At 35.0% G+C, this 25610-nt stretch overlaps 5 protein-coding genes and 1 pseudogene across 8 annotated transcripts; 1 reads left to right on the top strand and 5 right to left on the bottom strand.

Moving 5' to 3' along the window:
* Positions 1-2546: 2546 nt before the first annotated feature.
* Positions 2547-7583, bottom strand: LOC107963738 (protein phosphatase 1 regulatory inhibitor subunit PPP1R8 homolog). Of its 4 annotated transcripts, none has more exons than XM_016900190.2 (4): positions 5335-5680; positions 4176-4748; positions 2953-3566; positions 2547-2862 (listed from the first exon to the last, which is right to left on the bottom strand). In XM_016900190.2, the coding sequence occupies exons 2-4, from the start codon at positions 4586-4588 to the stop codon at positions 2771-2773; spliced, it is 1119 nt and encodes a 372-aa protein (XP_016755679.1). In that variant the 5' UTR covers positions 4589-4748; positions 5335-5680; the 3' UTR covers positions 2547-2770. The 4 variants fall into 4 exon arrangements, with proteins under 4 accessions (XP_016755679.1, XP_040952309.1, XP_040952308.1 ...); XM_041096375.1 differs by having other exon boundaries at positions 2953-3584; positions 5335-5651; XM_041096374.1 differs by having other exon boundaries at positions 2547-3584; positions 5335-7583.
* Positions 6616-7563, bottom strand: LOC107963739 (transcription termination factor MTEF1, chloroplastic). The gene has a single exon (XM_016900191.2). It carries the CDS (start codon positions 7561-7563, stop codon positions 6739-6741), a length of 825 nt encoding a protein of 274 aa, XP_016755680.1. The 3' UTR covers positions 6616-6738.
* Positions 7584-7960: 377 nt separating the features above from the next.
* Positions 7961-13525, bottom strand: LOC107963737 (C2 and GRAM domain-containing protein At1g03370). Its single transcript, XM_016900188.2, has 10 exons — positions 13444-13525; positions 12451-12986; positions 11030-12253; positions 10727-10909; positions 10269-10552; positions 10049-10165; positions 9667-9929; positions 9175-9343; positions 8695-8967; positions 7961-8617 (listed from the first exon to the last, which is right to left on the bottom strand). The coding sequence occupies exons 2-10, from the start codon at positions 12797-12799 to the stop codon at positions 8456-8458; spliced, it is 3024 nt and encodes a 1007-aa protein (XP_016755677.2). The 5' UTR covers positions 12800-12986; positions 13444-13525; the 3' UTR covers positions 7961-8455.
* A 1574-nt stretch (positions 13526-15099) lies between these two features.
* Positions 15100-20237, top strand: LOC107963736 (phosphoglycolate phosphatase 2). Its single transcript, XM_016900187.2, has 11 exons — positions 15100-15476; positions 15560-15627; positions 15723-15815; positions 15900-15971; positions 17341-17412; positions 17672-17731; positions 17813-17865; positions 18575-18672; positions 18745-18844; positions 19723-19826; positions 19921-20237. Exons 1-11 carry the CDS (start codon positions 15332-15334, stop codon positions 20019-20021), a joined length of 966 nt encoding a protein of 321 aa, XP_016755676.2. The 5' UTR covers positions 15100-15331; the 3' UTR covers positions 20022-20237.
* A 783-nt stretch (positions 20238-21020) lies between these two features.
* Positions 21021-21866, bottom strand: LOC121203182 (oligopeptide transporter 5). Its single transcript, XM_041096373.1, has one exon. The coding sequence runs from the start codon at positions 21826-21828 to the stop codon at positions 21148-21150; it is 681 nt and encodes a 226-aa protein (XP_040952307.1). The 5' UTR covers positions 21829-21866; the 3' UTR covers positions 21021-21147.
* Positions 21021-25318, bottom strand: LOC107963735 (oligopeptide transporter 1-like; annotated as a pseudogene).
* Positions 25319-25610: the final 292 nt, after the last annotated feature.

Raw genomic sequence — 25610 nt, 5'->3', positions numbered from 1 at the left:
ACGTGTCATGTTCTTTACCGTTGATATCAGTCCTCCGAAAGTCAGTGTTGATGGGATGCCGTCTGACCCCTTGCCTGTTGGTTGTTTCGCAGGCCAAATTCAGACAAAGCATTTCAATCTATTTCGCCCTTGTCCCTCATTTCCCATTTTCTTTTATTTTCTTCACGTTTTATATATTTTCCCCATCTCAGTCTACTTGTATTTATTAAGGCAACGAGCTTTACATACGTCTCTACCATTTTGTTCTCTGGTCATGTCCTGTTTTGCCTATGCTTTTGGCTGTATAACAAATCGAATATTTTAAAACTTTGATGGCACTATGTGATTATACTACATGAAATTTATAAATTTTATATAATCAGATTACAAGTTCTTGATTCGATTACTAGACTAACAATAACTAAAATTAAAAAATTATTAAATTGGTTCAACCTATTCAACAACTGGTTTTTTTCTTAATTTTTTAATTTTACCTATTTCGAGCCGTTTTCGATTCAATTAGTTCAACTCCTTTATTTAGAGTAGTATACCAATTGATTTTCGGTCCAATTAGTCCGACTAACCAATCCAGTCATGTTGCAATCGTTAAATCTTGACAAAATCCAATTTTAAAGACTAAAGTGCATCTAATTGTCAAATTTAAATACTAAAATTAACAAATAAAAATAAAAATATCAAAATAAACTTAATTATCAAATTTAAATATTAATATATTATCAATATTAAATGGGGGTCACACTCGTCCGTTGGTATAAGGTGGATGTCAAAGGGGAGGGTCCTCCACATCTTTTCAGTCCCTTGTGTGAAAGATAAAATAGACGGCTTAACTTAATTCAATTGTGGACTGTTTAACCAAATAATAATTAAATCAATCAATATTACCTAATTACATTTTTTTTCTACTTAAAAAAAATATTCTAATCAATCTCTTTATGTTAGATCTAAGAGCAAATTGATCATTTTGTTAAAAAAATTATCAGTTTTTACTGTTAAGGACTGGCCCTTATAAATCAACATGATGTACACGTTTCTAGTTATTCCATTAATTATGTCAGTTTTTAATGATAAAAATAGATAAAATTTTTAACATAAAAGATCAATTTACTATCTGATCCAATATATAAACACTAATTTATTTATTTTTTAATAAATAAAATAAAATACAATCAGACTCTTAATACAGAAACTTTTACAATTTAGGGGTGAACTATTTTTTTTTTTAAAGTAGAGTGGAGATGTAAGAAGAATCCCCACTGGGCTGAGCTTTGGACCCAATCAGAAATTGTGTACTTTTACTGCTACAATCGTAAGTTTTAACCATGGAAAAGGTGTTTGTTTTAAGTCTCCAAATTTGTACGGCACCAAACAACACTAAAGTTAAAAGTCCACTAAGGAATAAAGGACATTCTGTAAGTTGGGACTTTTAATGTTGTGATGTAAATCACCTAAAGAAACCATCACCACACTTTTACTTCAAATCTCATGGGACACGTAACTTAATAACCCACATTTGACTGCTCATCCACACCCAAAACCACTAATACAAGGAATAATGATTTCACTTTGAGATAAGTGTCTGTATGATCCAATAAAACCATAACAGATATGTTGGTGTTAATGAAATTTGATAAAAATCCTATAGAAACCTTTGTAATATGAGTAAGATTGTATTATACTCCCTATACACAAAAAATGGACAAATTAATTCATGTACATTAAATCAAGGAGCAAATTAGTTATTTTGTTAACAATTTCATCTATTTTTATTGCTAAAAATTAATCAGCATAAAGTGCACATGACACATCATTATGTCATTTTTTGATTCCAGTTTTTAACAGCATAAATGAATGAAAGTTTTAACCAAAAAGACCAATTCACTTTTTAGTCTAATGTACAAGGATTAATTTACCCATTTTTTTAAATAAATGAGACAAAATACAATCCAACTCCTAATATTTTACCATAGAATTTATAACAAAAAACTCAATTTACTCCTTGATTTAATGTTCACTTTTACTCCTACAACTAGAGGTGTTCATGAGCCGGGCGGCCCGGCCCGGCCCGACAGCCCGCCCGAAATATGGGAGGGTTCAGATAAAAATATAGGCCCGAAATATGAGTTTAGGCAAAAAATGAGGCCCGTTTAAAAAACAGGCCGGGCCTCGGACACGACTTTTTTGACCCGAGTCCGGCCCGACCCGAATATATAATAAAAAATATTTTTTATATTTTTTAAATTTTAAAATATTTTTAAAATACTTTTTTAAATTTTTTTAAAAAAATTGGTGTTTATTTTTAAAAAAACGGGCCGGGCTCGGGCCTAAAATTTTGTCTATAATTTTTTTTTCCAGGCTGGGCCTAGACAAAATTTCAAGCCCATATTTCAGGCCGGGCCAGGCCCGAGACTAGTATGCAGGCCGAATTTTTTACGAGCCCAGCCCAAACCTGGCCCGGCCCATGAACACCTCTACCTACAACCACCTCTTAGTACTTTTTTATCGTTAACCATAGCCACTTTCTAGTTCATGCCGAGAGTAAGAGTAGATTAGAAGGAAATGAAAACATTCTCTAACGTGGACTTTAAAATCCCCAATCAGAGGTTGACAATCCATTGTACAAAGAAAGTTTAGTAATAAATTACAACGAAAATTTCTCCATCTTAAAAAGAGTTAATAATAACCTTTTGCTACTAAGGCCAGAAAGAACTTACTTTTGTGTCATTTAATCAAAAACCCAATGTGGGAAAATTGTTGCCAAAGAGCATTTCAATCAATCACCAAATAAATCATCTTCACTATCATCATATGAGGCAGACTTAGTTCCAGGTTTACCACTTGAGGCACCACCAACAACATCATCTCCTGTAGGAGCACCATCACAAGTGTAAGCCCACGAAGAAGAACCCACTTTTTCAGATAAAGATTCTCCGTAAAGATCATCATAAATCCCACCTTTTGGTGTATTTTTTACTTTGTTCAACAATTCTTGCAGTTTATCAGTCACACCTTTCTGAGAAACACCGTCTTCTTTTACAGACGATACATCCTTACCTTTAGGAATTACTGTTGTTTGTACAAGAGATCCGTATTTTCCAACAAGACTTCCTTCTTTTACACCTATGGGTCCCGTTTCGGTTTCTACATCTGCACCATCTGAAATTCCAACAACTTCGACCAACTCTCCCCCAGCCTGATCCCTAAAGGTAACTTTTAGTTTCCTCATTCTTTTAGTGGCTCTCTCTGGCAGTGTGCTGTCTTCACTTTCAGCTAATGAGATGGATTTGGGCAGCAAGTCAGATTTGCTCAGACCGTAACGATTTATAAGTGTATTGTAAGCTACGACAGCTTCTTCATCAGAAGGATCAGGCCGTGGGGGTAGATTTATCTCGGTGGGGGGTGGAGGACGAGGAAATAGAGCTGCATTGTTCTTCCTTAAGATATAAGTTCTCGTGGATGCAGCAAAACGCAAAGATTGACCTACTTCAAGCTCAACAGGTGTATCTTTTGTCAGACGCTCATTTGCAACAAAGGTTCCATGCGCTGATCCCAAATCAATGACATATATGCTGTTGAGATTATAAGAGCTGGTGAATAACACATTATTACAAGAGGTTCTAAAATAAGTTGGGAGCTTTAGACGGTAAAAATACCATGGATGCCCTTGTATTAGGAGTCGGGTTGCATTTTGCCCCCTCTATTGGCCAATTAATCCGTACAATAAGAGCAAATTGGTCCTGTCAAAAATTTTAACCATTTTTACTATTAAAAACTGGTCCCTGTACATGAGCATAATGTTCATGTGGTTGTCTAGTTATTACGTCAGCCACGCCAGTCTTTAATAGTAGAAATGAATAAAATTTTTAACAGAAAGGTCTTGCTTACTCTTTAATCCAACATATAGGGACTAACTTACCCATCTTTTAAGTAAAAGGAGCAAAATGCAATCTGACTCCTAGTATAGAGACCTCCATGGTATTTTTACCAGCTTCAGACATAAATACAATATACATACATATATAAATGCAATAGTGAAGATAAAGATTTCATGTAATGAGAAATAGACTATGTTGTCTACCAATTACTACAAATCCAAAAGAAATAATTTGAGCAGAACCAACTTTAGTTTTAAATCTTCTATTACCGTAAATAAATAAAGCAATAGGAATAGAAATGACCTGCCATTCTTGTGAGGAACAACAGCAGCATGCTGACGTGAAACGGAGAGATGATTAAGCACGAAATCACAAGTATGATATTGCCTGCCAAAGATGAGTCTGCGTCTATCGATATTAATGGTTTCAAGCACTTGTCCTTCCTTGACAACTTGAAGATAGTAGACACCAGGGCGAGGCTCGATAGCCCAATCAGGAGGTTGCCAAGTGGATTGACCGGCCCCAACCTGAGTGGCTGGCTTGGATTGAACATCCTCCTCTTGCTGAGGCTGAGCAACTGCATTTTGAATATGTGAATGTTGTTCAACTTGACCAGCTTTGGGTGCGGTTTTGGGGGAAGAAGAATTCAGGGAAACCGAGAAGGGTTCCAAGGATTGAGCTTTTTTGAATCTATCAAGACCACCTCTCCCATACATTTTCCTTTTTTCTTTCTTTATTAATATGATATTACTCAACAAAGTAAAATCAAAGCATGTATATTTAACAATTAGCTGCTAATATTATTATGTCACCACTCAGCAGCCAACAATTTTAGCAAGTAATCCTCCAGCTCATGCGTAGACCGCAACAGCAACCCTTGAACAACAACAAAAGAAAAAAAACCAATAAAAACATTGGAATAATGTAATAGCACCAAAAGAACACATCGGGACAAACAAAAAATTTGTAAAATTGATAGGAAACCATAAAACCAATCATATTAGATTCAATGTACTATATGTATGATTGTAGATTTAGTCCATATTCTCCAATTGAATTACTGCAAGTCCCTATACTTTTGAATTTTGAAATTTCAATCTTGACATAAATGCCATAGTTAACCCATTAACTGGATTTTTAAGTGAATAAAATGTGGAAATAACAAGCTAACACGATATTAGAGATAGGATAATATGTTCACCACGGCATATTTTGAAAATAGCAAAACTTAATTTATGAAATTTTAAATTTTAAAAAAGATGATTAAATCTACAACTTCAAATTACAGGGATTAATAGCAAAATTTAAGGTTTGTAAAATAGAGCTTAGGTCTTTCCAGAAAATCGATAGGAAACCAAAAAAAACCAATAACATATGAGATTCACATGCCCAGAAAGTGTTGTACAAGAATTGATTCAATAATCTACTAAAGTTAAACAATAGCAGAGAGTAATTGACTGACCTTGGCTAGTAATTAGGGTTCATAAGCCATAAGGCAGGAAACGCTGAGGGAGTGAAGGCAGGAAGGGCACAAAAAAACATTCCATCGCAATCAATTCAACACTGTATCTGTCACCATCCATCATGAAACCCCAAACCAAAAGGCCTAATCAACCGCAAACAACAACAACAAGCTTCACACTCTTTCCGTCTTTCGATCCCTCTGTGCAGATTATGCTATGCCATTCACCGTCATTCTTTCTATCAAGCTTTAGGTCACCAACACTGAAACTGAATGACCCAAAAACTTGGTATTATTTGCACTACTTGGTGTTAATGTGTTAAAAGATACCTCTACAATAATATGTCTTTTGCCACAGTAATGTTGTTGGGCTCAGCCCATTTTGTATCCCCCAATTTGCCAACCTTGGCCTCATTTACAAACTATTGAGTTAATTATTAAGGCATAATCTTATCATTTACATTTTTATCGATTTGAATCTTATTTTTTTTAATAAAAATACAGACTAAAACTTTAGATATTTAAACATGGTGTTTGTATAATAATTTACATGTACTTCACGCTAATTTTTTTAAAAATTTTCATTAACTTTTTATATTTTTAAAATTTTTAAATAATTTGCTAACATGACATAATAGTAAACATTGATTGATCTTCCATTGGAGGGTAACAAGGATCTTGTAGACTTCAGAGAAAATAACTAGCAGCACTTTCAATCCCTATTCACAAACTTGCTTCCTTGTAATCCCTCAAGTCTAAGAATCATCATAGCAGAGCATTTCCAGCAGGCTAAATTCCTCAAGTTGATAATTTAGAGCATAAGCCACCTTACCACAAACAGATTCAATGCTATTGAAAGAAGTGCAATGGTATGAACCAAAATTCCAAGCAATGATCAAATGAAGAAGAAGAAACCAAACAATTAGCCATACTTACCTCTAAGCTCACACTTTTTATGAGTGTCAATAGCTAGCTTCAACCATCATTAAACAAAGATCAAGTAACAGTGGAATTAAAAGACACAGAGCAGATAAGGAAATTATCAAAGTAGAATTTTGAGACTCAAAACCATTGTATTTATTGGCACTCCATTGAAACAAATAAAAAACTTGAGTCTCCTAAATGGCAACAGCATTCCTTTGGAACGAAAGTAAACCACCATTTCAATCTCATTCCAAGGGACCTACGACATATTAGGCTGAGCAATCTCTACAAGAGACGAGTAATAGACAGTGTACCATAAACGAAGTAAAAAGACCACATATCAGCAAATGATTGAAATATCTTTAAATTGCACATGGCTGCTTAAAATTAAACTCACTATTTTACAGATACATATTCTTCAATGGGAAACCTAGTAAATGTCAACAATGGCTCAAAATTGAACCAAAAAAAAGAAAAAAGCTATCTCTTATGAACTCTTTGCAATCGCATCTCAATCAATCTAGCATTAAATTCTCCATCGCTAATCTTTAACATCTTTGACAATGGCAATTTGAACCCATATTCCACTAAAGCTCTATGCCTCGGCTTAATTTTTTTCTCTAAACTAAACGAAAAATACTGAGGAAATCTTTTCAATTCCTCCAAGTCACCTTCCATTTCCTCCAAAAAAAACTCAGCTTTAGGCCTCAGATTATTCTCCACACTCAAAGTCAACAGCCCGGGTGATCGCACCACCATCCGGTTCACCTCCGGCTCGTCAAAACCCAGAGATTGAAGGAAGTTAATTTTGGGTTTCAAGGTGTTTTCCACGTCGGAAACTAAGAGAAGGGTAGTATGGGAATTCAGGACGAGGCCGAGGGAAGTGAGGAAAAGGAGAGTTGGGCGGAGTTGGGTGGGGACGGAGGCGACTAAGAGGCGAGGGCAACGGGTGAGGGAGAGAGGGAGGTGAGGGAAAGGGAGGGAGACTTCGTGGAGGAGGAAGTTAATGGGAGGGAGAGGGTCGGAGGTAAGGAGGAGGGGGCACATGTCGAGAATACGGCCGATGGAAGGGCGAGAGAGGTCGACGGAAGAGAGGGAGCGTTCGAGGTAAATAAGAGATGAAAGTGGGGTAGAACGGAGGGAAGGGTTTAAGTTGAGAGCTTTGTGGGGATTGATGTTTAAGGATTGGAGGTACAGGAGCTTTTGGCGGAAAAGAAGACCGCTGTCTTTGGGTATGGGTGGGGTGGTGGTCGGATGTTTAAGAAGAGGTTGAGGACAATGGAGTTGGAATCTGCAAGCTTGCATTTTTACTTTTCCTGCTGTGAAGGATGATGAAGGGACGGAGATTTTTGAATTTATCTATTATCTATCTTTATTTCTATTAACAGAACATAATTTAGACCTCAACATATATATATTTTATCAATTTTATTCTTACTCTATTTTTTTTAGCTAATTTTAACCATATTTTATTACCAAGTTTAAAATTTTAACATTTTGGTCAATATTTTTATTAAAAAATAATAATTTACCTTTTTTTTTAAAGATTGAGAATTAAATTTAACTATAAAAAAATAAAAATCAAATCGACAAAAAATGTAAACATCAAATGCTAAGTTTATGTTGAACAAAAATATACTAGAGCTCCATTGCACTATAGAAATACATACATGGATGTATGCTCCTCTTAAGATCCTCTAAATATCAGCATATCAGCAGCAGCACAAGTTTTATTAAATATGTATGTTCCTTTTTGCATTTAAAGTATGATTACAGAGCAGTTTTGTCAAAGAAACAACAGTTGCTCTTCACAATTCCATCCAAAGTACAACAGAAAATACAGTTTGAAGTGTTGCTAAAAAGAGCAACAATGAATATGTTCATCCAGAAATGGGAAAGAAAAAAAAGAGCCTCAACAGACCTCTATTTTCATAAACTAAACCTTTGGTAGGTCTGCTTCAATGAAGGGTTACATTCACTGCTAGGTTCCAAAGCCAAGGAACCTGCCTGCCACCGGTTGTCACATTCGCTTTTGAACAAAATTTGGGGTTGACTTGATCGAGATACACATCCTGATTGCGGCTATTATGCAATTCTGGATAGATCTCAAACATGCAAACTTAACAAGCACTAAAGAAAATCAACATGTAAACTACAGTAAGGAGATATCGACATTCATCTGCGAATCCTGTCTATACTACAATCTAAAAAATTCCTTTAAGCGATCTTCTAGGTTTGAGAGGATGTTTTTGGCAATCCTTTTCTGATGCTTCGTGCTTTTCAACCATGCAATTCCAGTAAGCACTCGCACCGAACATCCCTTTGCTTTTAAATCCTCGATTTGGTATCTTAGGTGAAGCTGCAAAAATTGAAAAGTTTAATACTCAAAGTAACCGATAATGCAAAGAAAATCCTTGGTTTCAATTGCATTCATACATTAAAATAGTCCCCAAGTGGAACTCCATGGAGAGTCATTACTTCTTCGATAAGCCAACCCTTTTTATCGGGAAGTGGGGATTTCTGTTGAGTACTAGTCACTTCTCCTCTAAAACGGGACACACGCTTATCGTATCTGAAATATATTTGCCGCTCATATACATCAGCACTTTCTGAATCCCACGGACTGCAAGAATAGTTAAGACAGCCAGCTCTCTCCATAGCTTTACGATCCATTTCACCGCCACCGAATATCTCCATGAAGGAACTAATCTGAATCACCAACAAAGTAATTTACCATCATCAGATGCAACACATCCATAAATGTACTACATTTAGATGTGAAGAATCCTAAAGATAAAGCTATAACGGGAAAACTTGAAGTACCTCAGATACAAGATGGGTATAAAAAGAAGGTTCTTAGCAGGATGCATACTGCAGCAAAACTAATTCCATAGAGGGAGAGAAAGGGGAACTTACAGGAACAGAGAGAGTAGTCGAATAAATCTCAGACATGCTAACATCCTCAAGGCCTAAGAAGGACCCACTCTCTTCGGTTTGGAGGCATTTGGTTTTGGACTCTTCTTCAACTATTTGCACTTTCTGCTCTGGACTCAAGGACCTGGCTTTCCACAGTGCCATGATTGTCCTAGTGAACAAAAAATTTGCAAGTCAAAGAAATGACAACAAGGATTTCACAACCCTCTTTTTTCTCATCGTAGATCTTTAATACATGGGACTGGAGATTTAAATAGGCTGCAAAGCAACGTTACAGTCATTTAGGGGTTTCATGCTCTCCACCACCTATATTTATTACCAGTATTCACCGCAGTTAACTGTAATAGCATATGATACATCTACAATCGCAATAAACACATCATGGCCGAATATACATTGCGACTGCAGTTTAAATCCCCGTTTGGAACTAGTTTCATCATTTGATTGCCTACGAACCACAGTTAATATAAGTACCTATGAGCTACACTGAAAGATACAAATGACTGGAAATTGAACTTCAGCCTGCCTTCACAATCTTGTGTCCTTGCACCATGTCTAGCATCCAGTCCTCTTCCTAGACGGAGAGTTATCACAATAATTGGACTACCCATTGATGCCAAAGTAGGAGGAGAAACTTGAATGTCCTCAATGTCTTCCCAAAGGAAGTAGAATTTTGCCTTGTGCCCAAATATATTGGCATGAAACCCAAGTATTCTAGCTGACAGAAACAGGCGGCCCTGCATAGATGCAACTGCAGATTAACAAAAAGGGACAAATGCAATACATTAATTACTCAGAGCGAACATCACAAAATAGGGGAGCTTTACAAAAGATTACATAGCCCAACAAACAGAACCTGAAGAGGCATTTTCCGTTTCAGGTGACAGGTAAAGTCATTGATAAGAAATTCCTCAGGTGGAAGGCCAAAGAGTTTCTGAAAGGCTGAATTCGTTTGAGGAGACCTAAGATTTATCTGCAAATATATATCGTTTGCTTGCAAGAGGATAACAAGAATGGAAAATAACATTTTATTCATGGCCATGTGAAACTAAATAGAAGAATAGCCATCTATTTACCTTCTTCCCCACTTCTTTCTCCATCTTACTTAAGTACTCTTTAACTACATGTCCACCTCTTGTATTGTCCAAGAAAATTCTCAAGTGCAGTTTAGATTGACATGCTTGAGCCTGCTTACCTTGCAGAGGAACCCACACATCAGCTAGATCTGATATATTAGATTTTAAAAAGTTAATCTCAGCCTGTCCCAAGGATGTAGCTTCATCAAAAAGTCCATCAAAATCAAATACTTCTATATCCAGTACGGAAGGAGGCTCTTCCATTGCATCAAATTCAAATATTTCTGCAAAGATAAGAGCTCATTTAAACAATTGATTGAAGTAAGATTTAAATAATTCTTGGACAAATTTTGAAAGGTTTTGATCTAAAGAAACTGTAAGAATCATTATTATATAGTATGCTAGTGCAAACAAGCAAACTGAATTCAAACATAGACAAAGGACAATCTAGTTTTCACCATTCCACTGGGGACTAGATTTCTGGAACTTGATTGAGCTGGTTCTAGATTTCCCATTGCAAGTGAACACCACATATGGATCACAGTACCCACTTGAATCTACAGTTGCTAAATTACTTCCCTCAATCAAAGCAACTGTTAGTAACCATCCATTCCCTTGTGCTTTCACTCCATGATCACTTCCTATTGTTGTAAAGACAAAAGCAAAAGGAAATTAAAGACCGAAAAACACGAAATGAAACATGGAAATCATCCACTCTTCTTGCTTGTAGAGCAGAGTTCTAATTAGATGTGAATGTTTACCCTTTTGAGCTCTGGCATGCATGAAGCGTGAGATTATCTGCAGCAGCCTTTCACCTTGCAGAACCAGAACACCACACACAATGAATTCACCAATTGAATCAGGCAAGTCAAGCCCAACAAACTCTAGTCCTTGAATTGTACTAGGAGCAGCTAGCCAGATATGAACTATTACATACAGGGCCATAAAAACTGTGGAAACTAAAGTAAAATTAGCAAAGTACTGGAACGCCAACTTCCAATCTGACTTGGGTTCAGCTTGCAATGATCCCAAAATCTGTTCTTTGTTTAAACCAATATCCTTTGAATCAACTGGTTTAACAGACTGAGTTAGTAAAGTAGTGAACTGCTCAAAGCCTTCCTTTAGACCTTGTCGAGCTCCATTCTCTATCATACCTTTCATCATCGTGCTCTGTAAGAAGTTCATTCGCCATGAAATAACCAAATGTGCAGATTGTTCTCCAGATGGAAGCTCAGGCCCAGGAGTAATGCAGTACAGCAATTCAGTTTTGAAGGTGCTCCCATATGGAACATCGGGAGTGCTCACAACTACTAGAACGGCAAAACTCTTCCCATCAGCTCTTAGATACGTTTGCTCCTCGGTGGCTTTTGTAGCCTTAATTATTTTGGTTGGTGCCTTGATGTAAGTATAAACTCTTTTCAAGCTGGAATCACCATCTTCAAATTTCCAAGGCCCTAGCTGTGGATCCTTTGATCCTTGCATCTCAGCTAATGACATAGGAAAACTTGAATCAGATGAAAAAAGTAGAGAGTTTAGCTCTGCAGGCGAAACCACATATGGTTGATCCACAAGAACTCCTCCAGGTAAATTGCTTGGAATTTCACTTCCCTGATCTTTAGATTCCATTGTTTTCATTGCTTCCTCAAATGACACAGAGGATGATTGATCATCAGGCTTCTCATCAGCAACATCAGCTTTTGAATTTTCAGGCATCTCAGTCAAATCAATGCCAGCAGTAGAGCTAGCCACAGCAGTGTCAGAATTTTTATTAAAGATTTGAGCAATACGACCTGCTAGGGATTTTTGTGATAATGATTTCTCTTTCTCTTCCTTGAATGATTTATCCTTCTCTTCCTTGGAAGACACGCTATCTTCTAGTCTCAAAGGAGAAGGGCAGTTTGATGATGATGATGCATTATCACCATTACAACTCATGTCCATGGAAGAACTCTTTTGTAGAAAATAGATATTTAAAAGCACTTCACCTGTACCCAAGGTTGAAAGAGAACAATAATTCTTGGTAATCAGTAAAGCATTAGCCCACACCAACTACTTAATTAACCTCTTTTTGAGACTCAAAAAGGGACATTGAGACCCTTAATAAACATAAAAATTCTAGCACAGAGGCAACTGAAGTTCTGTAAATGCTGAAAAATGAAGATAGGAAAAAGAAAAAACATACCCAAATCCTTGTTCTTGGACCTATTGTTCTTGGGGTGGAGGGGATACCAAACAGTGCCGAGAGATTTCTGGGGAGCATCAAAAACCTGGGAAATTGGAAGTTTAACATGCCCCACAAAATCATCATTGAAGAACTTATCCTCATCCAACACAGAGATTTGAAGCTCCCCCTTAAAATCCTCTACTTTGAAAATGAATTCCTCACCCCAACTTGGGTTCAACGTCTTCTTCACCACTTTGGTCCTATACCTCTTTTTTCCTACCTGAAGCTTCACGTATGGATCACTGACGCCGTTTAAATTCATTGCCGGTATGTTTCTTGCTTCAATTACGCCCACCACAAGCTTCATTTTTCTTTTATTATAGGTTTTATTTCAGTGATCAATCGAAAGATGATCCAAATTTGCTATTACTCCCCCAATCCAATTCTGATCAACACTGTTTCCGTCATTGATACAAGCAAGAATACCCAAGAATGAACAATGCCGCCATTTTATTATTTCCTTCTAATCATTGTCAATTCCCCTTCTTCCATGTCTGGGAGAAGGAAAGAAACAGAGAGATAAATCCCCAAAGCATTAATATTCAAATCTAACTCAAAACTGTTCAATTTTTTATTTAATTATTTATGAAGAATCAAGGCAATGCCCAGTAGCATCCCCTTAATTAATCATATAAGAAATAACAAATCCAGGAAGCTACATTGGTTGATGAAGAAGGAGAAGAAGACAAAACACAGATTCAAAAACGATAAATAAATAATGGACGCACGCAAACAGAATAAATTATATTGATAAAGAATCTACAAAATGGATTAAATCTGGGGAATTTATATATTCTACAAAGATTCAAACAAAATGTGTCAAAAACAGGAAAAAGATGAGATCATCTACGAAAGCAAATCCAAAAAAGAAGGACACTTTTACTTCATTAATTAATTAATTAATTTTATTTTGTTTAACAAAGAATTAAGAAAGGAGGGAGACTTTTGAACCTGTTACAAATTGCAATTTGCTATTGCTTTGCCCTTTTCGCGTTTAAGGTTTTGACTTTTTTACTCTATAAATTACTCCTCGTAAGTGTTTCTTCCTTCAAATTCCAACATTGATTTAATTTTTAGATAAAAATATCAATTTTGATAAAAATATCAATTTTAATATTTTTAGTGTTTCTGATATATTATATTTTTCAATATTTTTATATATATAAAATATACTAAAAAATTAATATGGGCCGGACTAGACCCAAGTTTAGCATATATAATCTAAGTCGGGCTTGGATAAAAATTTAGACTCGTTTTTCAAGTCAGGCTTGAGCCTATTAAACGAACCTATAATTTTGTTAGGGATTGACTCAGCCCATGGGCAGGTCTAATGCATTGTTTGCATGTAGTAGATGATTTTGTACTTGAGTATTTATGAGATTCATGTATGCTAGTGGTACATGGATTATGCAATACCTCTCAATTGGTATAAGTATTGTTGTTAATGGAGGAGGACGTGAGTTCGAGTGCATTGAAGCGTATTATCCTCCTATTTTTGGGTTGGGAGGGGCCGTGGGTAATTCTAAATATTGTATCAAAAATAGATAAATATGATCAGAACCTATAATTAGATTGTTAAAAAAGAAACATGTTTTACTCAAAACAATATAAGAAAAGAACAGTACCAACAAGTTCTCCAAGAATTAGATTCCAAGAATAAATTGCCCCCATAGTTTCCTTTTCAATACTAAGTAATAGGTTAAAATATATCATATAAGTCCCTATACTCTTTGAAAGTTTGGAATTTAATCTCTATACTTTTTTATTTCATTGTAATATCCTTAATCATGTTTACGACCTCAATAGTATCTCTGCAAACCTTTTAAAGCCACACTAGCATTTCCATGAAAGTTTTTAATTTAATACAAATAATAAAAAAATCTAGAAAATAAGAATTAATTGATACCCTATATATTTTAAAAAAATTGGTATCAAAGTCAATTTCACAAGTTTCTATAGTATTAATCCAGGACGCTTTTAAGTGTATGAAACTCGATTTGAAGATATTACTAATTTGGTTTTGAGAAATACTGAAGAAGCATGTAATGATCTACCTTTTTTTTGGTGTTATTATGTTTTTAATTTGTTATTACATTCTATTAAATGATAATTTTCTCTATTTCTCATACATGTTAGTTTCTCAATAACAACATTTTCGAGATTTTTAGAATTGTTATATACTAATTTTTAAATAAATAATTTTGAGTTTTTTTTATAATTTATATATAGAACCTGAATCAAATTACCAAGAAAATATAATAGTTGAGGACTAAAATTGTTATTATACCAACTAAAAAGTGTCACTTAACAACCGAGTGACCAAAAAATAATTTCAAAAAGTTTAGTTATCAAATTATAATTTTTTTAATTAAGTGATCAAAACGAAAAACTTACCTATAATGGTGTAGTTTACCAAAAACTTAACAGCCTAGTAAGTTAAATAAAAACTTTTGAATAGTTCAGTAACTTAAATGAAATTTTTTGAATAATTCAGTGGCCATTTTATAACTTTTTGAAGTTTAGTGACCAAAACGTCAACTTATTAATAGTTTAGTGACTTTAAGTGTAATTTACCCTTAAAAATAACTTTCTATTAATAAATTGACCAATCTGTAAACACTGATCTTTCGAGGTAGATAGCTGACCTTTAGGCACTCACTATTTTGCTGATGAAACTATAGCATTAGCTAAAAGTAGTGTTCTTAGTTGCGTAACCTTCTTCTCTAGGAATATTTTACCATTCCTGTACTTTTTTTTTTATCTTTATAGGAACTACTCTTTTTTCTTTATGGGTGGGTAGGATTTCAAAAGGGTTGTAACATTAGTTGTTGATGCGTTGATGGAACAAGTATCAATGGAGGCTACTAATCCGAATCCGAGTTCAATGAGCGGCGTCGCTGCTGCTTCCGCCGCCGAGCTTCTATGCTGTGCGAACGCGAGAGCACTGTTGGATTCCGTCGACGCATTTCTATTTGATTGCGATGGTTCCATTTCCACGCACTTTTCTACTCCTATTTTGTCTTTCATTGGATTTTGCAGTGAATAAAAGGTAACGATGCGATTGCAGGTGTTATTTGGAAAGGCGACAAGCTGATCGATGGAGTCCCACAGACGTTAGATATGCTTCGATCCAAGGTCTCTCTCTCACTCTTTCTTTGCTTTCCATTTGATTATTGAATCTATGGTTCATCCTTGTGAAATGATCGATAATATTATTATCTGATTAATAGGGGAAGAAACTGGTATTTGTGACCAACAACTCTACCAAGTCCAGAATCCAATATGCTAACAAGTTTCAGTCTCTTGGACTTTCTGTCAATCAGGTTCTTCAAATGTTATTAAATTTTACAAAGAAAAGAAAAGAAACAACTCTTTTTTTTTTCCTGATTGTTCTACTGTATTTTTAGGATGAGATATTTTCGTCTTCTTTTGCTGCTGCTATGTACTTGAAGGTCAACCAGTTTCCTCCTCACAAGAAGGTTACTATTCTTGTTTTCTCTTTTTTCACTCCTTAAACATTTTAAGGCATTTAAGTAGCGGCTATGCGTTTTCACTGGCATTGTGTTTATTGTTGTTGCAAACCTAATGAATGTTACTGCAGCTAGTTACTATAAATATCGGCTATGGAAACTAGTTGAAACTGATAAATAGTGATTCTTAACACAGTGTTGTGGCTGCTATTTGAATCTCTTTATAATTTCTTAGTGCTATTCTCTCTTGACTGTATGCTTGGCTGCTAAATCCTGCTTACCCTGTTCTTGGTACCTTCTATCCAAATGGAATATTCATGTTACTGCAGCCAATTGCTTTAAATATCGGCTATGGAAAGAGTTGAAATTGAAAATTTATGACTCTTAACACAGTGTTGTGGTTGCTATTTGAGTCTCTCTATAATTCTTATTGCTATTCTCTCTTGACTGTATGTTTGGCTGCTAAATCCTGCTTACCCTGTTCTTGTTACCTTCTATCCAAATGGAATATGCAATTTTTGCCTCATGTATATTTTCCTTTTCTTGCAACATAACTTTTCTTCCAGCATATTTGTTGGCCAGAATATGCAGTTGTCCTTGAACAATACCACTCTTTTCTAATAGAATAGAAATTCACAGTTAAATACCTAAAGTTCAATTTCATTTCAAACTGTACGGTTAAGTGTCAGACTATCAGTATATGTATATCTCCATCTAACTATCCCCCTTCCCTGTTTCATGCTCTGTCTTTTTTTTTTGACCTTTGATTGTTGAAAATGAAATTGTCAAGGTTAGGTTCCTAGTCATTGAGGCTAAGAGTCCTGCACTCTACCAACAAACCACACAAGAGTTCAGCACTGCGCTTCCCCAGCCTCTCTCCCTCTCTTCCCATTTTGTCACCCAGATCTTTTGTGTTTCCAATTTTCTTTAAGTTCAAAAATAAAAAATTTTGTTTAGAAATAAAGATAAATATATTTTTCCAATGTATCATCATTACATGACATTTTCTACTAAGGGTGGGTTTGGATGGGCGATTGGGTGCGGTGCGGTGCGTTTAGCTTACTTTTTGTCTCACGTTACAGTATCGCTACAGTATCTAATCTCACCGCCACTGCTATTTTTACACTAACCGCAGGTAAACGCACCGCCCATCCAAACTCACTCTAAGTGTCATAATCGAGTGTTAGTTTATGCCTCATCAATTGTTAGATTACCGATGTTAACCAAAAGGACCAAAGTACATGATGAATGAACTTTAAGTATCTAATTACCATTTTTTATTCTTTAAGTATCAGTGGTATATTTAGGGGGGAAATGAATATTTAACCTCTATTTCTTTTATCTTTTGCACACTATTAATAATTTGTTTGTATTTCAGGTTTATGTCATTGGCGGGGAAGGCATAGTACAGGAGTTGCAACTTGCTGGATTTACCGCTCTTGGTGGCCCAGTACTTTCTTAGTCTTTTCAATTTTGTTTTCCAGTTCATGACTTTGGATTAGGAATACATCCTCTTCTCCATCTCTCTAACAACTGACATGCTGTTTGTGTGCTGGACTGCTATTCTTGCCTTTGCTTGTTGCCTTGCTAGGGTGTCTTTGGTTGTTTTTCATTGTAATCTTTTCCTTGATTCTACCGTGCTTGTTTTTCTTGCATCATAATCTCTTGCTTTAATGAATTTTAAGTGCTTAGAGGAAATATTGTTGCAGGAAGATGCAGAAAAAAGGGCTCAGTGGAAATCAAATTGTCTCTTTGAGCATGATAAATATGTAATGTAACATCTTGCCTACAATTTCTCTGAGTGTGTCACTTGGTTCTTTTTCCATGATTTTCATAACTTCTACCTTCAGGTTGGAGCAGTTGTTGTTGGATTAGATCCAGATATTAACTATTACAAACTTCAGTAAGTTAAAAATTCCATCTTCACTTTTTGATGATGTTATGAATATTTGAGATTAGGACGTCTTCTATGCTTGCTTCTCGAGTATGTTTGTGCAAGTGCACTGAGAATGTAGGGTTTGAACCACGTAGTAAGTGGATGGCTACTCGCTTGGTCTTTGGTTTTGAGGGAAAAAAATAGCACGTCTTCTAAACTTATGGTTGTCTCTGAAATTTGTCCCCTAAAATAACTTAGAACCAGTTTCTATTCCCCATAGATTTCGTTGCTGAGCAATTTATATTTTGTTTTTGGTCATGAAAACATGGAAAAGTTCTGAATCACATACACTAATAACAGTCTTATTAGATATTTCACTACCTTGATCAGTAGCACATGTTCCCAAGTTTCGTGTTATATTTAACTCTAAAAAGTATTTTGACTGTATATGCATCTACGTTATTGATCTCAGCACATTGTTAGACTTAAAATATGATTTCTTTGCTCCTAAAATATATCTGAGGGGTCATTTTTAGTTAAATACTAGTTAACTTAGGGGCACCAAGGAAATTTTAGGTTACAATGTTTGGCTAGATGAGTAGAAAATGCTAATAATTGCCTTCTATTAAGCGTATAAAGCCTAGTTTAAACAAACTATTATCAGATCTGAACTTGTAAGATATGGCAGCGCTTTTTGGAGTCTTTGATCTTTCTTTAAAATATTTGCAACTGGCAGGTATGCGACCCTTTGCATCCGTGAGAACCCAGGTTGTCTTTTTATTGCTACGAACCGTGATTCAGTTGGACACATGACTGATCTGCAAGAGTGGCCTGGTAAAGAAATTAGATTACTGCTCAGTTTGATTGAGAGTTCCACTTCATTCATTTCTTAGTTCATATTTGCAGGTGCGGGATGCATGGTTGCTGCCGTTTGTGGGTCAACGGAACAAGAGCCTATTGTAGTTGGAAAACCTTCAACCTTCATGATGGACTTTTTACTGCAGAAGTAAGTTATTTTAATGCACTAGTTCTGTATATATACCAACCAGCAATGAAAATTTGTGTAATTTGCATTTATATGGACTTAAATGTCTGGAGTTTACTTCTGAAGTGATTAGCATCAGGTAGTATTATATACTGCATGTGAAGATTGAGAATGTCTGTTGCTCAATTATGAATGAATCTGACTGGTAGTGGTGGTAGGCTCTTAAAATTCATGTCGCTTGCACCTCACTAAAATGAAAATGGCATTTTCACAGTTTGGGAACAAACGTGGTAGAAAACCCTGCTATGTTAAGTGCTTCTTAGCGAGCTGAACCAAGATCAAGTTTTGAGAAGCTAGAGCTTGACTTGAAATTTTAGGCTCGAAACCCAGCTTGAACTTGATGAAGTTTCACTGTTAAAGCTTAACTAGATTCGGGATAAAAATCGAATTTCTTAGCTCTCTCAATTAGGGTGTTAGTCTCGATTAAAAGCTTGTTTATATAGTAAAAATATGGATTTAATTTTCATGCTCACTTCAAACTCAACTATGACACTCGAGCTTGTGTCTGAGTTCAAATTGAGATTTTCTAATACTAATTTGGAGAAACTTTTGAACTGACCTATATACCCTTCATTGTTCATTATATTACTAATTTTTTAATTTTAAATATATTTTTATTATTTATAAAGATTTATCACAATTATAAATAAAAATTCGCTACTCGAGTCAAGCATTAGAATACTTGAATTTGGCTCGTTTGATATCTCAAGTTGCTTGAGCTTGATTGAACAATGATCAAACCTGATACTGATTCTTTGGTGCATAATACTGATGAACACTTACCTTACTCTACTTATTCTGATAATCTCTTTTTTTCCCTGCTGTGTTGTGCTTTGCAGATTTAATGTAAGTACATCTAGAATGTGCATGGTGGGTGATAGACTAGATACTGACATTTTATTTGGACAAAATGCTGGTTGCAAAACCCTGCTTGTTCTATCAGGTTTATTGCTATCTCTTGTTCTTAAGACCATTAAACTAAGAACCTTCTTAGGTTTTCTTATATTTTCTAATGTTTGCAATGCCTAAAATTTCAGGAGTAACAACACAGTCCACTCTTGATGACCCCTCAAACAGCATCAAACCAGATTATTACACCAACAAGGTATCTGATATTCTCAGTTTATTGGGAGAATGATCTGATTGTTTCATTTTCACCATTTTACTCCTTATTCTTGCCTGTTTGGTAGTGTTGTTTGCAAATTTATACTCAAAAGAATTATTTCCGCGATTTACTGTACCCGGAAAATGTTGAAATATTCTCGCATTATCAAGAAACTGGCCAGATTGTTTCATGGCCTATCCTTGTTCTGAAAACAAATGAATAAATTAAAGCTCAAAGCATATTTATATATATAGATATATAGTTTTTAATCTTTTTGTTCTTTGAACAAAATGGACGCAAAGCACTATCTTGATTATCATATTTGTTTGCATGATATAAAAGGAGCATATATGATGTTGCAATTTACATTTGGGATCGTCTTCCCTCTCCTCAGGTAAAGTTAAATAGTTAAATTTACTCCCGTGAAATTAGGTTCGATAATTTTAAATACGATATGATTATAACACTAAAAAATTACATGAGCACGATATGAGTATACAAATGTGTCAAAATTGGGTTAAAGTACAAATTTACCTTCATACTATAAGTGATAATTGAAATTTGTTACTATATTTTTTATTGATGTTTGTCATTATATTTTGAAAATATGAGTACATTTGCCATTAAACTCTTATGTGATTGATTTTTACTATTAAATTTGTCACTCAATATTAATTTTGATGATTTGAAAACATAATTTAAAAAGAAAAATTCTTTCAATTTTTTTATTTTAATAGTTACCAATAACTTAACTTATAAATATTAAAAATTAATAAATTAAAATCTAATTTCTATTTAATGAAATAAAAATACATATATCATAAAAGAAAAAAAATTAAGTTTATTTTTATAAAACAACCATTTTTATTTATTTTTAATATTATATTAATTAGCTTGTTGTGAATGTTAAAGTAGAACATAAAAAATATATTTTTATTAAATTTGTCTTCAAATTAATTTAAATTAAAATTGAATAACATAATTCAATAAAAATCTAGTTTTAGTGGCAAAGTAAAACCACAAATTTCAATGTAAAGTTAAAGTGATAAATTTATGTTTAGTTCATAAAATACGATAACAAATTTACATATTAACCCGTCAAAATTTTATATACGACAGGGTTTATATTTCTAGTATGTTTAAAGCAAGCAGGAAAATTTCATTGAAAAACAGGGCAACCTTCAACTTGTATTCCAGGAGCAGTAGGGCAACTAGCAAGGGGGCAATGATCATCTAACTGAGCACCCCACCACTTAGGTCCATTAACATTCCACATTTGCAATGTGAAGTAACAAAGAATAGCCATAAAAGCTACACCAGCATCTAACCCAGCTGACAATATATAGTTATGACGAGCCCACCAACCTTTATATCTCCTATACACAAAAACATTGAACAACACCCCAACACTACCCCAACACCAGTAGTTCACAACCCTGGCTGCTGGCAATGCCCCCGCACCTCCGATAATCAACGGCATGTGAACGAGCTTAATCCACTTTTTCTCAGGGAACATACGGGACAGTATCCACACGGGCAACGGTGCAACAATCCCGATAAGAAAGAAGTAGTTCATCTTAGAATACAACCCGAGCCGACCAAACATTCGAACTGGTCCAACTACACCCCAAATGATGGAAGCATTATAGAATATGTCATCACCAGGACATGTCCAAGGACTTCCTTTTGTCAATTTAGATGGGTCACATATATGTTCCACTGTTGTTAAGAGCCACCAAGCTGTCGCAAAATAGACACTAGTAGCCACCACCGTTCCTACCAACTTTGACATTCCGGGTATTTTCAGACAACTATATCGATATAAAAGTATCGAATCCATTAAGAAAATTTACCTGGACAACAAACATCGACTTTGGAGGAACTTTCATATAATGGCCTAGTTAGAAGTCTTGTAGAAACATAACCGCCTGCGCCGCGCTTATATAACCGTATGTCTTGAAAACAACATTTGCCAACGGTTTTCCCGGATAAATGTAACCGATAATCAGCTCGGCGATGATATTTAGTCCCAGTTGCTGCACATGTATATAAAGTGAATATAACAAAGTAACATATGAACAAGCTGCGTATCGAAAATATACCTGGTTTGTGGTAGCCATAATCACACCTACTGGGAGAGTAAAGAACAAGGCCAAGCCAATTGCCAAAAGGACTCCCCAGTAAGGGAGTTGAAACTGCTTGCCAAAGCCTTGAGAAATAAGCACAGCGAGTCCGATTACGATGCTCGACAGCATATAAAACCACCATTGCGGTACTGCTTCATAGTTTTTCTTCATTATTCTATAATGAACATCACTAAACTTATCCCGAAATGTCGATTTCGTTTGTTGCCATATCATGCTACAAACACGAATCAAATAACAGCCGTTATTCGTTACCCAATATGCGTCCGCTATCTTGTCAAGCTAAAGGGCAAACTACACTCAAGGTCACTATTGTATGTTTATGTTTTGATCACTCAACTTTAACTTAAATAAAGACTTTTGATTAGTTCAGTGACCATTTTATAACTTTTTAAAGTTGAATAACCAAAACATGAACTTCCTAATAGTTCAGCCATTGGGTTTAGTTTACCCTAAACTAAAAGGTAAGTACCTTACCTTCCATGGAAAAACACAACATGTGACACAGTAGCAACCAATGTAGCAAAGCTAAGACCATAAGAATATGCAAAGAACACACTCAAGTTAATTTTGCTATAGCCATCATATCCTCGTTGATTGAATTCGTAGGTCGTGAAATTCAAAATTCTCGAAACATCGTATTTCTCGCCGTCGTCGGTGAACACATGCGACGAGATAATCGGAATCTCCTCGCTTCGTAGGAGTTAGTCCAGTAAGCTATAGGGGTTAATATATAAACTACAATGACAAACCCCAACATTATGTTGATTATAGCAAATGCAGGGGTGGCTAATGGTGATTGTAAAAAGCTAGCCACAGTTGACCAATCCAGTGCAAACGATCCTACCCCGAGACCGTCTCGACCGGCTCCAATGATTTGGGCCGTCACCGAATCCTTCCATATCCAACAAACGAAGGATAAAGCCGTAATGGACGGAAAAAGATAGTTTGGAACGATATAATACGCCAAACTCGATATGAACACCACGAGGAAGAATTGCAACCTTGTTAGGCCACCTTTGGGCCTAACCTCAGCATCATGCAACGCCCTACAATTACAATTTAGGTAAACTATCACCCAACTATGTTTTTTTTTCTTTCTGGCCAAAGTTACAAAATCACCGAACTTATTTTTTGTCACCTAACTATGAAAAGTTACAAAAGAACCGATTAATTATTCAATTTTGTCTTTTTTGGTCACCCAATTATCTTGGATTTTTTAGTATTTCCATTTTCACGTTAGCTAACTGGTGACCAAAAAAAATAAAATTAAATAGGTAGATGACCATTTTGTAACTTTTCATAATTGAGTGACCACTATTGTAGTTTACCCTACGAGAGTTGGAAACTATAAAAATATGGGCTAAATTATTAGTCACTCACTTTGCGAAAGTTATGGATTTAATTTTTGTACTTTAATTTAGTCATTTTTAGTTTATGTATTTTTTGAATTTTAAAATTCTAGTCCTGATACCAAAAAAAACATATTACCATATTTGTAATGTCATATTATCTTGTTATTTTCATATATTATATTCACTAAAACTTCAACTAATGAATTAACAAGCATTACGTCAAATTTTGAAAAATATTGGGACTTAAAATATTCCATGTGAAGAATATGAGCTAAATCCACAACCGTGCACATAGTACGACCGTAATTGATTTTAACCAAATATATTTAACTGTTACTATTTGGGTTAGGACTATAATATTAAATTTTAAAAAATATAAGGACTAAAGCCACAACTTTTACAAAAATAGAAGGAATAATAGCATAATTTAACCTAAAAATATGTATAGGAAAATGGGTAAAATTAATAAGAGACAGCACCTAAAGAGGGAGACCTGCACTAGGTTATTAGGCCACCACATATACGGTGAATCAACAAGAAACTTTCTGTAAATCCCAGCCCATCCATACCCAAGCATCTGAATATTCCAAAAAGAAACAATCATAATCTATAATATAAATATAAGGTATTTTATTGTAAAATTATCGTGGAGGTCCTTGTACTAATAGCCTAATTGTATTTTGTCTCTTTCATTTAAAAAATGAGTAAATTAATCCTTATAGATTAAATAAAAAGAAAACTAGTCATTTTAATTTGTTAAAAATTTTATCTATTTCTATGGTCAAAAATTGATGTAGTTGACGGAATAACCAGACATTTATATGTGGCGTGCCACAAGTTTTTAATAGTAGAACTTGATAAAATTTTTAGCAGAAAAAACTAATTTGTTATTTGATCTAACATACATGGATTAACTTTCCCAATTTTTTTTTAGTAAAGGAGATAAAAATATAGTCAGACGACAAGTATAAAATCCTGCGTAGTACTTTTACCGATACTTTCCAATATACCCGGAAAAAAAAACTGACCTGGGTAGTATGAGCTAACAACAAAGCAGCGAAAGGGAGTATCTGACCATGATAAAATGCTTTAACTATGGTGATAACGTTGACTGCATAAACATTGGTAGAACCAGAATTTGCAAATATGGTAATAAGAACATGTTCCTTAATGTTAAAAGGGCCTGGATTCAATGAGAAGGACCATTTGGTTGAAGGAAACAACACAAGTGTTCTGTTAGGTAGATATGTTGCCATCAGGTTTCCAAGTGGAAGAACAAGGATTTGTGCTGTGAGTGAAGAAATGTGGAGTGAATTTTGACGGTAATGGAAGAACTGGTTCAAGAAAGACAAGACAGCACACGAGGTTATCCCTAAAACCCATGTTCTAAATGTCAAACATGGTAATGTCGGATCATCGACAATTGGAACAGTGAGTCGGACTTGTTCTATTGGAGAATCATTTACTTCATCATCTGCAAAACAGCTTAAACCTGTTACAAGACATATGTCCCATTTCATGCAAAGAAACTGAAGAAGAAAAATGAAGTTTACCAGAGGTTTCGTGGATGTCGATGTTCTTGGTCTGGTAAGACAAAGTAATCAGTTTAGAGTCTTGATGTTCCATGCCTCTGACAGACTGAATTAGCAACAGAAATGGGTACCTAACCCAAGGTTTAATATATATATATATATATATGTCTGTATTATTGTGATGGTATCGTTTCCATAATCGGCGGAGGAAACAGATTTACAAGTGCTACTCATATGTCCTATGGCTATAATTATAAATGAAGACAATTATGCATGCATGCCAAATGCAAAAGGATGGTCGCGGCCGCCTGGCTTGTACTCTCTTTGTTTTACTATACCATCTCATAATACATGTTGTATTAATGTTTAGGGCAAATTACACCCGATTTAAGTTTACGCTTTAGTCCTTCAATTTTAAAATGTTATAAAATAGTCACAAAAGTTTTTATTTAAATTACTAAATTATTTGAAAATTTTTAATTAAGTTATTGAGCTGTTAATTTTTTTAAAAAAAAGTCTAGCTAGAGAGTACCAAGCGACAATTCGACAATTGATACAGTGAATCAATACCTATTGACAAGTAGAACATAC

This window comes from Gossypium hirsutum, chromosome D06 (assembly GCF_007990345.1).
Source record: "Gossypium hirsutum isolate 1008001.06 chromosome D06, Gossypium_hirsutum_v2.1, whole genome shotgun sequence".
NCBI lineage: Eukaryota > Viridiplantae > Streptophyta > Magnoliopsida > Malvales > Malvaceae > Gossypium > Gossypium hirsutum.
Note: the sequence above shows the minus strand (reverse complement) of the source record. Positions and strands in the feature narration are given on the sequence as shown.

What these genes read in the sequence shown, in the direction of transcription:
- LOC107963738 (XM_041096374.1), bottom strand. Translation starts at nt 4,588, where the DNA reads ATGTATGGGAGAGGTGGTCTTGATAGATTCAAAAAAGCTCAATCCTTG. An exon ending in GTTCCTCACAAGAATGGCAG is followed by an intron (nt 3,585 to 4,175) that starts GTCATTTCTATT and finishes GTTATTCACCAG; the next exon opens with CTCTTATAATCTCAACAGCA.
- LOC107963739 (XM_016900191.2), bottom strand. Translation starts at nt 7,563, where the DNA reads ATGCAAGCTTGCAGATTCCAACTCCATTGTCCTCAACCTCTTCTTAAA.
- LOC107963737 (XM_016900188.2), bottom strand. Translation starts at nt 12,799, where the DNA reads ATGAAGCTTGTGGTGGGCGTAATTGAAGCAAGAAACATACCGGCAATG. An exon ending in GCATGCCAGAGCTCAAAAGG is followed by an intron (nt 10,910 to 11,029) that starts GTAAACATTCAC and finishes TTACAACAATAG; the next exon opens with GAAGTGATCATGGAGTGAAA. An exon ending in AACGGAAAATGCCTCTTCAG is followed by an intron (nt 9,930 to 10,048) that starts GTTCTGTTTGTT and finishes GCATCTATGCAG; the next exon opens with GGCCGCCTGTTTCTGTCAGC.
- LOC107963736 (XM_016900187.2), top strand. Translation starts at nt 15,332, where the DNA reads ATGGAACAAGTATCAATGGAGGCTACTAATCCGAATCCGAGTTCAATG. An exon ending in TCTTTGAGCATGATAAATAT is followed by an intron (nt 17,732 to 17,812) that starts GTAATGTAACAT and finishes TTCTACCTTCAG; the next exon opens with GTTGGAGCAGTTGTTGTTGG. An exon ending in ATGGACTTTTTACTGCAGAA is followed by an intron (nt 18,845 to 19,722) that starts GTAAGTTATTTT and finishes TGTGCTTTGCAG; the next exon opens with ATTTAATGTAAGTACATCTA.
- LOC121203182 (XM_041096373.1), bottom strand. Translation starts at nt 21,828, where the DNA reads ATGGATTCGATACTTTTATATCGATATAGTTGTCTGAAAATACCCGGA.